At 43.9% G+C, this 17,311-nt stretch overlaps 1 protein-coding gene and 1 pseudogene across 1 annotated transcript; both read left to right on the top strand.

Annotated features, from left to right (window-relative positions):
• The first annotated feature begins 5,109 nt into the window (after nucleotides 1-5,109).
• On the top strand, nucleotides 5,110-8,415 carry LOC127326841 (disease resistance protein RGA5-like; annotated as a pseudogene).
• A 3,924-nt stretch (nucleotides 8,416-12,339) lies between these two features.
• On the top strand, nucleotides 12,340-15,914 carry LOC127326774 (uncharacterized). The gene is made up of 5 exons (XM_051353559.2): nucleotides 12,340-13,224; nucleotides 13,304-13,803; nucleotides 14,091-14,226; nucleotides 14,321-14,593; nucleotides 14,669-15,914. Exons 2-5 carry the CDS (start codon nucleotides 13,753-13,755, stop codon nucleotides 15,073-15,075), a joined length of 867 nt encoding a protein of 288 aa, XP_051209519.1. The 5' UTR covers nucleotides 12,340-13,224; nucleotides 13,304-13,752; the 3' UTR covers nucleotides 15,076-15,914.
• Nucleotides 15,915-17,311: the final 1,397 nt, after the last annotated feature.

The following is a 17,311-nucleotide window of genomic DNA, read 5'->3' as shown; positions in this document are numbered from 1 at the left end:
CGCATGCATCACATCAGAAATATGTAGCATATATGTGCTGTGCAAATACATAAGACACACTTAGCTATTTTTTATGCTAGAGTTACCCAATTAACTTTTGTTCTATAAAATGGAAGTTGTCAGTTCTAATTATTTTCATAATCTTTGAATGGCGACGAAGTAGAATAAGTCTTCTGTTTTAGCTTCAACTGCATGTTAATCACCTGATATCGAATCCAAGACACTACAATCTATGTATAACGCATTGATGGCTGTATATTATCGCTTCATGTCAAGGCTAGAAAACTTAATTATCCCTCTGTTTAGCAGAAGCACTCAAAACCTCCAAAGTGCATACTACATATTACACACACATATTGCTTGCCAGGATAGTGCATACCATCTGCATAAATGTATCGGCTTATTTGTGCAAGGTTTCTTATACTTTGCGACACATGATTTTGTAGGTTGGTTCTATCGGAGGCTTCTACGACCATATCTAAATGCTGGCTATCTTGTTGAGAAAAATTTCTGGCGTAAGGAAACAAATATAACACAAAACCAATATAGTCAAATTATAGTACTACGTAATTTTTCTAAAGATATAGTACTGCATTTCGTAACTCGTAGACAGAAAAAAAAACATAAAAAAACTTGCTTTATGACATACACTAGCTAGTCATGTGGCTTTATGCTTTAGTAAACAAAAACAAACAAAAAAATGTAGCTTTTGATATTTCTATATTACTATGTTTGTGTATTTCTTCGGTGCTTAGTTATGCATGTGTGCGTGTTTGTGTGTGTGGGGGATTAGGAGGGGGGGGGGGGGGGGGTGGGGAACTCCGCCTATTCTATTCTTAAGTTATACTTAAGTTGCATAGCCGGTTCCAAGCCCGGAGAAAGGAGGAGGGACCACATTTATGTATTTGGCTAACAACGAAGCTAGTGTTTGGAAAAAGAAAATGTACTTACCTGCACCTAGGAGATTCTGAATATGACATTGTCCAACACCACTATTTGGAGTTGAGTAGTTTCTGATCGATTGTCCATAAGCAAAGTTGTAATGCTTGAAGAGATGTAATTTTTTTCAATTTTGATTGCATCCTGGTTGGTGCTGCGGGTTGGAGGAGCCATCTGAACATTGAGGTAGATGATAAGAGAAGAGGGAATTTTCTATGGCTTGTTTGAGTAAAGTTCAAAAAGTTTCAAAACTTGAGTAGTGCTGAGGTGGTAAAAACCAACAACACTTTTTCATTCACTCCAAACAACACACATTACAACTACTCAAACAGATGGTTTTAAGAACCCTTTTCTCGTACTATGATACATAGGGGACTGATACAAACTCACACCGATGCCAGTGCTCTAGTTATACTACTCTTCCTCCGGAATGGTGGGTTCTTCGTCTTCATGGGTAATGTGCTTGGCGAAAGGCGCGAGCGTTGTCCAACTCCTTGCGGGTCTTGTACAGCATGAAGTCCAGGTATGCAACATAGTGGTTCATCTCCGGGTGCGGTGGCATGGTTATTGGCCTTCCCCTGGGGTCATGTCTTGGGTAGTACAAGAAGCGAGTGTTCTTGATCTTGTTCACATTCTGTCCACACAGACGGGCAAGTGCTTCCTGTATGGCTTTGGCTATTCCTTCCTTCCAATTGTTCCCCCTCACAGAAAACCATACAGTTTCCCAAATGGGGGCTCCAAGCTTTCCTCTCAGATCTGCAGTAACAACCCACTGAGGTTGTCTTCCCGACTGATTATTGAGTGGCACTCCAAAGAACTCGGGATACGGGCGTCCTAGATATTCAACCAGTTGCTCCAAATCCTTCTCGAACATTAGGTTTCCTCCGTGGCCAAGCTGATAGGACTCATAGTGATACTCCATCTGTGAGCAATTAGGATGAGTAGGTTAGAGGAGTGATCAAGTGTGCAAAATTTTGTGTAGAACTACAAGGAAAAGTAAAGCATGGATTTCTTATTTTGAAAAGATCTCAAGGATAAGAGTGAGAATAAGTTTTCATAAATATTCACTTCATTTGTTTTGAAACTAAGTTTTTCAGACGTCCATTCTAACTAGGGTCTCCTAAGGTCAAACAATGGCTCTGATACCAACTTGTCAACACCCGGATTTTTAGGTCCAGATGCCTATTATGCCATACATCGCAATCCCAGGAATATTGTTTTTGCGAGACATAATAGATTGATATCACAGAACATCATTCATTACAAACCATAATTGTCTTACATCAAACGATCACATGATCCAGTTTTACAATAACAGTTGATCTAATGATCAATTACAAAACAAACAGCGGAAGAAGCGTACTAGCGGTCCATCTGTTTCACAGGCAACGCTTGACGTCAGGAGTAGTCCTAGTTATCATAGACGTCCTGCTGTCCATCTTCACGGTACTGGTGCTCCTCTTCATAGTCTGGCCATTTGAATAGACAGGTACACAGCCATGAGTACTTTAAAGTACTCGCAAACTAATACTAATGTAAGCACTATCAACAATGGTAAGGGGGTTCTAAGATCTAGGTTTATTTGCATAAAGCCAGTTTTATTTCATAAGCACTTAGTAATAAAAGACTCTTTATTTGCCTAACTAACTCAAGTGGGAACATTAGTGTCATTCCCACAACTCTGTTGTGATTCAAGTCAAATTCATCTTTCAAGTTCAAATCACAAGTCACCGGTCACATGTAACATTTTTTGAAAAGTTCTGATGACGGAACAGTATGGCCTTTCCAACCGTCCATAACCGTGGACACGGCTATTCGAATAGGTTTACACTCTGCAGAGGTTGTACACTTGTGCCACAACTTTTGATTACATCCGTCAGGGATAGCCCTGAATAATCATACTCAGTATGCGGATCATCAACCATAACCTTTCACTTACATACCCTAGTATAGGCACCTCTCCCCATGAGTTTGGCCTCCCAGTGATAGCAGTCTGCTAGCCTGGGAACTGCACAGGGCTTGGGCCGGACATTCACCTCTTTTTAACGTCGTTTCTTTGGTTGTGGAGGCAGCTTTCGGCATAACCCCTATGACGCTTGTTTAGAGGGAACCCATACTAAAGTACATAAACTTTCAGTTAAGCCCTACCCATAATCAGGTATTGTGGGGGTACTCTAAAATTGGAATGGTATCGCATCCGAACCCAATCATCAGTTTTTGTCAAAATCGCCAAGTCATTCAGAGGTCATATTTACCTTCAAAACTTTCAATAGAAAGACTCATCATTCCATGGTTTTCAAAGTCATTTGATTCACATGCTCCCATCTAGAGTAGTCAATTTTAATTTTAGCACTAGCAACTAGTCATGCGGGGTGCTAACTAACTTGCAGCTCTCTAGGCTAAATTTGATACTCTTGTAGTACTCTATACTTAGACCAAAGTTAACTATAAAAGTAAGCTTGGATAATCAAAGTAAAATCTTGTAAGAATAAAACTTGGGATTGGATCCTTAAACATAAAGTAATGGTGCAATGGTGCCTTGCTCTAGTAGAGCTTTGCATTAGGGTAGCTTGCAAGAGTATAACTTGCCTTGATTGGTACAGTTGTCAAAATGTTCTTCTTCTTCCTCGTAGAAGACCTCCTCCTCCTGGTAGTCCTCGGTACTAGCGTCTATAAACGGATACGAGGCATACAATCACCAAACAATACTTAAGTGCTAGACTTAACACACAAAGGGTTCACCCAAGCTATCCTAGTATCACAACATTACTAACAAGGGGGTTGGCTTTGTTTGCTTTTTAATAAAACTTGTAAGAAGGATAATTTCCTCTTATTGAAATATGGATTAGGGTTTCTGTTTATTTCCTTTTGAGAAATAATTTCCTCTCATTGAATCTTATTAAGATTTAATCTCCTTAATTAATAAGTGTGAGATTATGTTGACCAAGGTCAACACTTCACATTTATCATTTGGGAAAATGATTTAAATGAGATTCTATATCTCATGCAATTTAAATATTACTTTAGGAACAATTTAATATCACTAAGTAATGCAATATGAGGTTCTATAACTAAGATCATTTCCTCATATTGTATTACTTGGGACAAAGATTTAAATGAGAGAACAACTCTCATGTCATTTATTAAATAATTTATGGTAGTTTAAATGGACTAGAAATGGCCACATAGCCATTATTTTGCTCTAGCCCATGATCATATGAAACAACCATGTCATGTTTTTACATATTCAATTAGAGTTTTTGAAATGTGAATTATGAGAATTGGAATCAACTCAAAATTCATTATGGTTGATTTTTAATAAATGTTTGTATTTGAAAAAGGCCCTGCCTTGTTATTTTTACTACAAGTGTTCTACATTAAATCTAGGGTTGAGACCAGTGTAGTTGGCTAGATAATTTTATCAGCTTTCCAGAAATATAAAATTCATCAAATTTGGCTCAGTAGATTTTGTTTTATTAAATTTTGAATCGAGCACCAGTATTGAATTCAGCTAAATTGATTTAATTCAAATTCAAATAATTGGGCTTGGCGGGAAGACGAGATGGGCCAGAGAGAGAAAAAGGAAGCAGGCCGGCCCAGCAGTGCGTCTCGCACACGCGGGCCGCCTGACAACGAGCCCCACTTGTCAGCGACTCGTACACACCGAATCGGTATGATTTAAAGAGGGCCGCTGGATTAGAACGAAGATCGACGGCTGAGGCGCGTCGTCTCCGTCGACGAGAGCAAACCCTGGCCGCGGCGAGGGTAGGGGGTCGGAGGGTCACCTGGGCTCCGGCGATCGTCGGCGAGGAGGCAGGGCGACGTTGCGGTCGACGGTGGTTCTCCTGGTACAAACGGCGGCTCCTGGGGCGGCGCCAATCGTCGTCTTCGTCTGCGGCGGCTCCGCGGACTCCGGCGGGAAATTGAGGCGGCTCCGGCGGTAATGTGGAGGAGGAAGGGGTCGAGGAGGCTCAGGAGGTAGAGGGGATGCTACTGGTGTGAAGAAATCATCCAGGGGATGCCCCCTTTTATAGCGGCGAGGGGTGGCCGAGGGGGTGCGGGCAGGTGAGTGGTGACGACGGCATTAGAGGTCACGAGAGGGCAAGGGAGTGGGCGCATCGTGTTGGCGACGTTGAGGCGGTCACGACGCGCGTCATGGCGTAGCAGGAGATGGACGGGAGCGTCGTCGTCGTCATCGTGTTCCCGGGTACTGTGGCGGACGGTCGTCGACGATGGCGTCTGCTACAGGGCGTGCGAGGGCAGGTGAGGTTGTCTAGGAGGTTGCCGTGGTCGCGGTGAGCATGTCTGTGAGAGGAGAGAGTGAGGGGAGAGCTGAGGCGACGGGGCGACGTCATGTACTGGCGCGTCCAGGGCGTGTCCTGGCGCGCTCTGGCGCGTCTGGGCGTCATTGGGCGCGTCACGTTCCAGGCGTTGTCGTGCTCTTCTTCGGCCAGGGAGGGTACAGGTGTGCTCAGTGGAGTGGGGGCGAGCCAGTAGACATGGTGAGAGGGACCAGCGAGGTGTGGAGAGGATGATGGCATGAGAGTGGCATGGAGTGACTCGGCATGGTTTGGTACATGATGAAGTCATGCATGATGATGGTCTCTGATGCTGGGCATTGTCTAAGGGATGCAAGAGGGAGTTGTTGTTGACCAGAGAGGTGATGGTTTAGTCTAAAACATGCTGGGTATTAGAGTGTCTAGGGTTGGTAGATTGGTGCATGCCAAGTGTTCGACATAATGGCCGCAAGAATTTGACTTTTGAATTTTGCCAAACTTTTTGGTGGAGGTGATTCAAATATTATCTGGCACATGTTGGTGGTGGTGGTGTGCAAAATGAAGCTGGTTTGAGAAAATCCAAAATGGGTATGATCTTGTTTCTGATTTGATGTTGCCACTTTGCACTCTTATACTAAGCAATAGAAAAGGAATCAGTCAAGGTGGTCAACACCAAAAGTGTTCACCTTGATGAGGTCTTGGATGAGGTGCAAAGTGTTGAGAGGGTTTGGGTTAAGAATCTCTTCATACAGGGGCTCAAAGTGGGTACCCTGATATAAAAACCAGTTTTGACCATTATCACATGTTGCAAGGTTTTGCATTTTCTTTTGATTTGATTTGGGTTTCTTTGATCCAAAAGGTATTCTTTTGAGTTTAGTTAGGTTTTCAAACCATTGGCACAAGTTAATATGGCCTTGGTTGAAGATTTGCAAAAATAGCCATAGCCTCATATGAGGTGATATTCTTATTTTCTTTTTCTTTTATTTTGTTTCACTTGATTCACTTAGGCATGGTTTAGGGTCCATTTAGGGTTAGATTGGGTTTAGTAATGGTTTCAAACCATTTAGGTAAGGTAAATAGGGCATAGGCCATTATTTGCAGAAATGGCCCTAAGCCCACATATGCCTCACCTTTTATTTTATTTTTCTTTTCTTTGTTACTCTTTGATTTTGAAAAAGGGTAGATTTTAGGGTTTTGAACTTGTTTAAAACTTCAAACAAACATTTATATTGAAAACCCCACACACATGTATGAACACTATGCACATAAGAGAAAGTAATCCAAAATTTTTGTTGGCTCTAATTTTTGAAATAAGTGAAATTTCATTTTCTTCTTTGTTTTAAAATTTAGGATGTTACAATACACCCGAATATGGCTTGCAGTGTCAATCCCCAAGGGTGACACCGAGGGTCATAAACCATAGACTCATGTTCCCACCGACGTATTCCTAGAGAACAGAGGGTGCTCTACTATGACGCTTTGTGATGCTATACATGTAATAGGTGTGGCCGGTGGGAACTTCCGCTGGTACAGGGGTGATAGAGCGTGGTTGGATGGAGGCATATAGTGTAAATAGCTCAAACTCACAACTAAACAAAATCACTCAATTTCATCCATGTTATCATTCTTTCGTAGCAATCGCCCATTTTCTTTACTTTCTTATAGCTTAATAAAATAGGTTTTTTACAAGCGCTTGATTTATTTTACTAATTCATTACTCTTGCGCAATTATGTGGATAGGTACATCATTGTCATTGATGATATATGGGATACACCAACATGGGAAATAGTGAAATGTGCTTTTGTTGATAGTAATCGTGGAAGTAGAATAGTCACAACTACTCGGATCTTCGAAGTGGCCGCAACAGCCAACAACTTTTATAAGATGGAACCATTGTCTGATGAAAATTCTAAAGAATTATTCCGTAAAAGGTTATTTGGTGGTAAATGCAAATACCCTTATAATCAACCAACTGGGCTATTTGAGAAAATTTTAAAAAAGTGTGGAGGTGTACCATTAGCTATCATTACAATAGCTAGTGTGTTAGCTGGTAAACCATGCGAGGAGTGGCCTATGGTGTACAACTCTATTGGTTTCGGGTATGGAGATAACAAACAAGTTGAGAATACGAGAAAGATATTGTTGTTTAGCTACTATGACCTGCCTTGGTATCTAAGGACATGCCTATTATATTTAAGCATATACCCCGAAGACTATGAGATACAAAAAGACATCTTGATATGGAAGTGGGTGGCAGAAGATTTTGTCCAGGAGGAACCAAGGAGAGGGTTGTTTGAGGTTGGAGAGAGATACTTCAACGAGCTAGTAAATAGATGCATGCTCCAACCATTAGAGGGCACCGATAAATCCTCAATTTATGGTTGTCGTGTGCATGACATGGTGCTTGATATGATCTGTTGGTTATCAGAAGAAGAGAACTTTGTTAGAATATTTGATCGTGAGGAGCCAAATACATCTTCAAAAGTACACCCTCGTAGGTTAGCCACCCAAAAAAGAGTCATAGAGTATGATCATCTGGACAACATGCACACAGCACAAGTCAGATCATTTAATGTCACCGGGTGTCATATTGCTGCGATGCCATCACGTTTAGGATTTCAAGCATTGCGTGTGCTAGCTATAGAAGACTGCACTTTTATGAAAGATTATGCCTTTCATCTTGAAAACCTTGGGAGGTTGCATCAGCTGAGGTATCTCGGACTGAGAGAGACACCTATTAGTAAACTTCCTAAAGAGATAGGGGAACTTAGGTTTCTGCAGACAATAGACTTGTGGGAATGTAAGAATGTAGAGGCATTGCCGCGGAGCATTATTCTGCTATGACAACTGAAGTGCCTCCGCGCTGGAGGTGCAGCATGTAAGCCCATAAGTGTGCCAGATGGGATGGGGAACCTAACATCCATGGAAGAGCTATGGCTGAGATATGTCGACAAGTGTCCAAACTTTGTTCAAGAGCTCGGCAAGTTGACCGAACTGAGGAACCTTAATATTTGTATTGAACTTCCCGAGAGTTGGATGTGCAAGACATTTGTAGAATCTCTAGGCAATCTGCAGAAAATACAAGTCCTATCTCTTCATGCTCTAAATGCAAAGCTCAGCTGGGAGGGCTATGTGCCTCCTCCACAACTTTGGCATTTGACCTTGACGACAAGAACGCTGATCGCCATCGTGGATTAATTCCACGCTCCTTCCAAACCTTGTCCACTTAGAGATTTCTTTGGGTGATGCGATGGAGGCTCATGACCTGGTGACACTTGGGGAATTTCCAGAGCTCCTACGTCTCAAAAGATGTGGAAGTGACAACGACATCCCTGTTGTTATGGGTGGCAATGCCTTCCACAAGCTGAGGAGCTGCAACATGACTGCACCGTTGAGGTTTCTACCGGGGGCTATGCCGAGCCTCGAACGTCTTGCGTTTACAGTCCATGTACAGCCCTTGAAGGAGGCCAACTTTGACTTCGACTTTGGTAGCTTGGAGAACCTCCCTTGTCTTCGAGAGGTGAGTGTTTTCATTTGTTGTTACCCTGATAAAGCGGAGGCGGATAAAGTGGAGGCAGCGGTCAGGCATGCGGTCCACAACCATCCCAATCATCCGATCCTTCACCTCACGAAATTCAACGACCTTGTGAGTGCTAATAATATACTTACTTCCTTGTCATATGCATAGCAAATAATGAAGAGTTAGAACTCAAACGGTTTGTCTAACTCCTCTTTCTCTATTTTAGGCGGTTACATTAATGTCGACGGCTTTGGTGCTGCTGCTTTTCACATAGATCATGCTGATGTCAATGAATGAGCAAGTGAGCTAGCTATGATCAAGAACGTGCAATCTATTCTACCTAGCACATGCTAGGTATGTGTGCACTAAATTATGCGCGTACGTGCATGATGATCTGTTCGCATGCATCACATCAGAAATATGTAGCATATATATATGTGCTGTGCAAATACATAAGACACACTTAGCTATTTTTTATGCTAGAGTTACCCAATTAACTTTTGTTCTGTAAAATGGAAGTTGTCAGTTCTAATTATTTTCATAATCTTTGAATGGCGACGAAGTAGAATAAGTCTTCTGTTTTAGCTTCAACTGCATGTTAATCACCTGATATCGAATCCAAGACACTATAATCTATGTATAACGCATTGATGGCTGTATATTATCGCTTCATGTCAAGGCTAGAAAACTTAATTATCCCTCTGTTTAGCAGAAGCACTCAAAACCTCCAAAGTGCATACTACATATTACACACACATATTGCTTGCCAGGATAGTGCATACCATCTGCATAAATGTATCGGCTTATTTGTGCAAGGTTTCTTATACTTTGCGACACATGATTTTGTAGGTTGGTTCTATCGGAGGCTTCTACGACCATATCTAAATGCTGGCTATCTTGTTGAGAAAAATTTCTGGCGTAAGGAAACAAATATAACACAAAACCAATATAGTCAAATTATAGTACTACGTAATTTTTCTAAAGATATAGTACTGCATTTCGTAACTCGTAGACAGAAAAAAAAACATAAAAAAAACTTGCTTTATGACATACACTAGCTAGTCATGTGGCTTTATGCTTTAGTAAACAAAAACAAACAAAAAAATGTAGCTTTTGATATTTCTATATTACTATGTTTGTGTATTTCTTCGGTGCTTAGTTATGCATGTGTGCGTGTTTGTGTGTGGGGGGGGGATTAGGAGGGGGGGGGGGTGGGGAACTCCGCCTATTCTATTCTTAAGTTATACTTAAGTTGCATAGCCGGTTCCAAGCCCGGAGAAAGGAGGAGGGACCACATTTATGTATTTGGCTAACAACGAAGCTAGTGTTTGGAAAAAGAAAATGTACTTACCTGCACCTAGGAGATTCTGAATATGACATTGTCCAACACCACTATTTGGAGTTGAGTAGTTTCTGATCGATTGTCCATAAGCAAAGTTGTAATGCTTGAAGAGATGTAATTTTTTTCAATTTTGATTTGAGCTGGCAAATCCAATGCTGGATTTTCTGCCTTCCTATGATAATGCCTCCAGCTTTCCAGGATACCAGTGATTTCGTGTTTCAGGAAATCAGGACAGAGTATAGTAAGAAGTTGGAACATTTACTAAGTTAATTTGGTTCTTATAAACTGGTTCAATTTTATACTATTTTTTAAATTTTATATTATTTCAGGGTCGACCTTGGGACTACATATTATGTTGCGCTCGATGTATTAGTGAACTGTCTTATGCAATTAAGCTCAATGTAAGGCACCTATTCTGAAATTGCACACTATATACAACACTGTTTTAGCTTGGAAAGAAGCATCACTACAGATCTTGTAGCTTTCAACTGGCTGGATCTGTAATCATTTATTAGCTGAATCCGAACCGGCAGTGCCGTTGTATTGTCGACGAGTACGCCATGAGTGGTACCTCAAGCCGGGGAGAGAGAGGGGCGTAAGGCGTGGAGCGTCCGGGACGGGGAGACACGAGTTACCCAGGTTCAGATCTCACAACGGCGGCGAGATCCTACTTCCTGCTATAATTCACTATAAGGCAAGGGACCTAGGCCGACTTATAAAGGCGCTCGGACCTAGGGTTGCAGGGGAGAGTCCTAGCCAGAATCTAACACAAGTCCTAAACTAGTACGGCAGCGGTATCTTGTCCATCACGTTTCCGCCTAGCCCAAGCCGGTCAGTAAACCGCCTTGCGTAGTCCGGGCTGGATCTCCACCTTTGGTCCATTAGCAAATGGGCCGCCCGGTCAGACCATAGGCCCGGACACCTCTGTGGGCCTCCCAGGCTTGCCGGTATAAAGCACCATCGTGGATATACCCATTTTGCATATCCCCAACAGTAGCCTCTGGAGTTCTTCAAGATCCTTCATGGACATCCGCGTAGCTCCTTTTTTTTCACAATCTTCAATTCCGTCTTGATTCTTCACCGTAGGTTCTCAAAGGATCTCGAAGAACTCCAAGAATCATTTTTATTTTGTACCTGCCATAACAATAGGCGGAAACATGACTTTCTCCTTCAGATGTGACTTCAACGGGCATTTTCAGAAGAAATCTTTCCAACGGATCCCTTGCAGGAATTTCGTGTCCTCCTGCGAAAGATACGGTAGTAAACTTATCTTAAAATATGGAATGCAATCGCCATTCTGCCTTATGCGCTTTAGATAGAGTAGTTCAAACGGTAAGATTTTGCGCGGCGAAATTACCGCGCAGGAGCTGAGCCACGTTGCGAGAATCCAACTATCGGCGATTTGCACTCCCGCCATAGGATCTCTGGCACGCATCTCACAGCATGGCCTTAAATAGTGGGAGGGGTGCGGTGAAAACCTCATTCGTCCCCGCCCCCCCCCCCCCCCCCACTTCTTCTTCTTCCTCTAGCCCCTCCTGGAAGCTCTATTGTCCACGGCGAACTTCGCCAAGTCAAGCTCTGCCGTCGTCGAGCCACCGCGCCGGAGTTTCTCACCAGCGCCCTCCGCTTCATCATCTCGGCTCCGCCCAACATCGGCAACAAATTTAGTATGTCTTCTCCGTCTTCTCCTTTGGCGGATCCGCTCGAGGTTACGCCCTTGGCCACCGAGAGTCCGCCCAGCGAGGCGGATTTGCAAAGAACCTTTCACGCCGCTAGCGGGTCAGGAAGCCAGGCCGACCCCGAGGCGGAAATTAGGATGGAGGTCCTCGACGAAGATGAAGATGCAGAGGAAGAAGTTGACGAAGAGATCAAGGCGGAGGTAGAGGAAGATGCTCCCGCCAAGATAAACAAGAAAAACGAGAAGGGCAAGTGGTGGTCCTGCAATATCTCTGAGGAGGACCTCACCGACCCGAAGAAGGAAGGGATTTACCACAAGGCAGAAAGCAAGTGGAGGGTGGTTCATGGGGAACTTCACCCCAATCCACAAGGCGGAGAGCGGGTAATCACTAAAGCTCTCATGGAGCGCGGATTCTCCTTTCCGCCTTCGAGCTTCTTCACTGAGGTACTCGAACACTACGATCTGCAGCCCCATAACCTTCCGCCGAACAACATTACTGTTTTATCCGCCTTCATTGCTCTGTGCGAAGGATACCTTGGTATTTTTCCAAGGTTAGATTTGTTTAAGTTCTATTTTGGAATCAAGAGGGAAACCGTCCGCGCAAGGGGTCCGCTGGCGAATTGTGGCAGCGTGTCTTTTAAGATCCGCGAGGAAAAGGACTTCTCGATGCCGCCACACCACGAATCTGTTAGATATTGGTCTGGCGGTTTCTTTTACTGCAATGATAAGGCGGCTCCAAGAAACGCCCATTGCCTTCCTCCATTCCAGGACAGATCGCCAGAAGAGAAGGACTCCTGGATATCAGTGGATGATCTTCCGCCTTCTCCTGAGTTGCACCCTTTTGTTAGGCGGATCAGCAAGCTGATAGAGCAGGGGCTTACTGGCCAAGACTTGGTCTGGTGCTGGTTTGTTAGGCGGATTCAGCCCCTTCAGCATCGGAACAGGCTGATGCATTGTAATGACGGGAATACCGACTCCTTGCGCATGACCACCGACAATTTCCCATCGGATGCCCTCGACAAAAGGATGAGGAAGATTGTCAAAGTGGCTAGAGACGTCCACATTTTCAAATTTGGATGAGACTTGTACATCCAGAGCACCTGTCCGGACGTGTGTTCTTCAAGTTTCATTTTCTCTTTCATTTTATTTCCGCCATAGGCTTTGCACTGAACTTTATTGTATCTTTGTGCAGATTAAGACCTTGCTAGATTCTGAATTAGCCAATCTCCTTCGCTCACCTTGCAGCCTAGATTTCCCAGAAGAAGAACAAGGCTGTCCCAAGATATTTGCTGAACCTTCCGCCCTGAAATGCAAGGCAGAAAGTGGGCCTGCTACTTCTAGCAAAAGGGGAAGAGGAGCACAGAGTGGTAACGTCAGGGCTCCTGATGCCGGCAAAGCTGAGGGAGTGAGGCGGGCACATATTGCCACCAAGGAAATGGATACTTCGCTTAACTTTCCCAAGGCCAGGTTAGCTCATACTTTTAGTTGTTTTTACTTTTCCGCCTTATGTCTTGCCAACAATCTTGACAGCCTTGTTGTTCTTTAGGAGGAAGATCCCTGGCAACAAGCCCACAGCTGCTTCTAAGGCCAAGATGGTTGCGAAAAAGAGCAAACCTTCCCCGGCTACTTTCCCAGAGACTCCTACCGTCAGCGCGCCTTCCAGATCGACATCCACCATCATTCCGCCCAAGGGTAAAGCCTCTGAGGTTATCAACCTTGAGAAGGACCAACAGGGCCAAGAAGAAGATGAGTTCATGGATGCTGGCGTTGATCTTGGCGGATCTGAGGAAGCAGAGTTTATGCGAAAATCGGCTGAAGCTTTTGCTGATGATGCCGTAGCTAAGGCGGAAATGGCCAAGAAAGTTTCCTCCTCCAAGACTTTCGCTGGAACTTCTTCTACTCAAGCGGAACCAGAAGACCTTGAGCAAATGTACAAAGTACTTGACATACAGAGTCTGGGGCCAAGCTGATGGCGAGTATACCGCCTTGGACAAAATGGCCAGGAAGGTTGCCAAGTTCTTTGAAGATCATAAGAAATCAAGAAAGGTTAGTATTGTCCTTAGCCATGTAGCTCCCGAGCTCCAAGGCGGATTTTGCAAAAAATCTGGCTTGGTGCTCTAAAGAGTAGCATTTAGGTTTTTGTTTAAGAACTCTAGCCCCCGAGCGCGAAGGCAAAATAATATTCCTGCACTCCCACTCTAAAGAGGACTTGTTATTTTAAATCAAGTAGTAGCCCCCGAGGTTCGTTTCTGACTTGTGTATGGCGGAATCGAGACTCTTTCATTGGTGCTTTTCATAGCCCTCGAGGAACCAACTATTGTACTTTTTCACAGGATACTCAACTGATGCAGCAACAGCTCTGGGATACATGCCAGAAGCAAAAGAAAAGGCTAAAGGCTTTGACGGAAGCGGAGACTGAGAAAGATCAACTGATCGCCATGCTGAACGAGCAACTTAAGTGCAGTGAAGGTAAGTTTCTACCTATTTTCGCCTTGGTCATAATTGAGCTTTTTCCTGCTGATGTTTTTGACTGATATACTGATGTGTTCCTTAATCTTTGCAGCCCAAGCTTCAGACAAAGCCAAGCTCAATGATCTTTCCGCCAAGCGTGCCACCTTGGAAGCTGAGAATGAATCCATGAAGCGCTCCCTGGATGTGAGTCACGAGGCTGAGAGCAAAGGTCAATTGGAGCTCAAGACTAAGTCCAAAGAGTTTGAGAAGATCTTGGCGGAAAAGAACGAGCTGGTGTCCAAATGCCAAGAAGCTACCAAGACTGTGGGCAAGGAACTTGATGATCATCTGGAGCTTGCAGGGCGGATTGACCATGAGATCCTAGGTATGGTTTAGATCATGGCGGAATCTCACTTAACCTTACTTCTCCCATGTCTTAGTGTTTCTATTTTTTTTGCAGAGCTTTTTAACTTTCCTGCTTCTTGGAACCGCCAAACAAAGTTTGTCAAGGCGGGTTCTTCTTTGCGCGAGCTGATTCGAGCATGCTACGCTATTGCCAAGCACCTTACAGTTCATGACGGTGAAACTTGTCCCACTGACCAGCTAGCCAGAAAGATGGAATTTGTACCAGGCCTTATTGAAGATTGGAAGAAATCTTCCGCCCGTGGTGCTGCCAGGATGGCGCTAACTCTGATGAAAGATCATATGCCAGGTGCGGACGTAGATTATGTCACTTCCGGCATCCCTAATGAGGTTGACGGAGTCCCCGTCGATGAGAAAGCCGCCAAGCAAACAGTTTTGGGCTTTTTTTTCGATAAAGGATGCTTTCATTACTTTTATAAGCAATTACATCCAGCCTCTGCATAACTAGGATGCACACAGCCGTTTATGTTGTCTCAGGTACGAAAAAGATAAAAACAAAAACTAGGCGAGATACACATCAAGATGAAACATATAACGCCTAAGAAGTAGGTGGGGCATCTATCCGTAGACTATGCTGCCACCCAAGTTGGGAAAAAGTATCCCTCGCCGTAGCCTCCAACCGTGTACAGACCTACGTAAACAGGTCTCGGTTCTCCACTCGCTGAAGAGGTAACCACGAACGGAGAATACCTGTACATCTGTAGATGACCTGCAACAAAGAGCAATTCATATCATTAAAAATCTTGTCATTTCTACATAGCCAAAGCGCCCAGATAACTGCTAGCGCCCCCACCCTAAGAAGCAACTTAAACCTTGAATCAACACCATGAAGCCAATTACCAAAGACATTGGCAACACTAGTCGGAGGATACAGGGTAGACGCTACTTGGACACGAACCGGTGCCAGCAGAGTCGATTTTGAGTCATGGTACAAAGCATACGACATTGCACCAGATGCCTCGGCTGTTTGTGCGGAGTACGAATAAGAGACTTCTGATGCTAGCTCTCTGGGCAGTAAGGCGGAGGAGGATGTTTCCTCTCATGTCAGCAAGCCGGATGAGGGTACTTCTACTTCGTGAACTTCTGCAAAAGACAACGAAAAAACACTGCATCATTCGGCCCCTTCGTGGGTCTGTAATAACTTAGTCTTAAACTGTGATGTGTTTTGCTACTAAGTGATGTGTGTGCGAAAACTGTAAGGCGGAAACTTATCGTGATGCTTTATTCAGTTTGCATGCAATGGTTGTAAATATTTAAGCAAGTGTTGGTTTATCCGTTATTCAGGCTTATGTGTTTGACTTTTCGCGAGACAATAACCAATCAAGTCGGAAACATCTGTTGAGGCGATAGCGCAAAAAGGTGAACGATCAAAACCTCAAAATCAGATTCCAACCTAACAGACCGAAAAATCGCTACTAAGGAATCCACGCGTAAACAACAAAAAACGTGTATGCCAGAAAACTTAAGCTAGCGCCCTAAGATGAATTTTACCGCGATTTTTTGAGCAAGGCAGAAATATCCACAACTTGTAATACAAGGCAGATTTTTGAAATTCATATGATCCAGATATGAAAAATTAGAGGAGGTAACGGACTCAGGGAAAAATATGAGTGAACCAAAAGTTTTATTTCATTGATCATATAATATACATATTACACAAAAGTAAATGTGGTAAGTGTGAAAAGGACGTAGCTGTGCTATGTTCCATGGGCGTTTTGTTTCATCAAAAACATCACCAGGGTTTTCACGTTTGCCTTTCTGGCTTTCATCAGGCCTATCTTCTAACTCGTGAATATCCAAGAGGTAATAGGACCTGTTATGTAGTGCTTTTCTGACGACAAATGGTCCTTCCCAAATTGGAGACAGCTTATGTTTCCTTTGCTGCCACTAGTAGAAAAAAGGCTTATATTTTTAGGTCCAAAGAGCATCAGCACCGGTTGTGCTACGAACCCAGACTAAAGGGTGCATTAGCACCGGTTCGTGCGGTCAGGACGTTGCAGGGGACCCGCAGAGCTTTAGCACCGGTTCGTGTGGGACCTTTAGCACCGGTTCGTGGCACGAACCGGTGCTAAAGGGTTGGTGGCAGACATGTGGCAGGCGCGAAGGCTTTAGCACCGGTTCGTGGCACGAACCGGTGCTAAACCGCCCCCTTTGCCTATAAATTCAGTTTGCCCTAGCCAGCCCTCTCCTCTGTTTTTTCTTGGTGGAAGGTGTGAGGGTTGTGTGCTAGTTTATTTTTCTTTCCTATGCACAAGAGGTGCTCGATGAAATGCCCGAGCGACACTTAAGCTCTCCCCTCTTTCTTTCCTCCTCGATCGAGGTTAGCAACTTTACCCTTTCATTTGTACAGTGGTCATTTCACTATTTATGATGTTCTGTAATGGTTTTTTGATAAACTTAATTATATGATGCAGATGAACCGGCGGGAATGGATGTACGTTGACCGACGCCTTAACGAGTTCACTGCGGGCCTAAAAGATTTTCTCCGTGTGGCTGAGGAAAACCCACAGGCGGATGGTTTTATGTGTTGTCCATGTGTTGACTGTCAGAACTTAAAGCAATACTCTTCCTGGCAAGTACTTCACTCCCACCTGCTTCAGAAAGGTTTCATGCCCAGCTATAATTGTTGGACCAAGCATGGAGAAAGAGGGGTTATGATGGAAGACAATGAAGATGAAGA

Source organism: Lolium perenne, chromosome 6 (assembly GCF_019359855.2).
Source record: "Lolium perenne isolate Kyuss_39 chromosome 6, Kyuss_2.0, whole genome shotgun sequence".
Taxonomy (NCBI): domain Eukaryota; kingdom Viridiplantae; phylum Streptophyta; class Magnoliopsida; order Poales; family Poaceae; genus Lolium; species Lolium perenne.
Note: the sequence above shows the minus strand (reverse complement) of the source record. Positions and strands in the feature narration are given on the sequence as shown.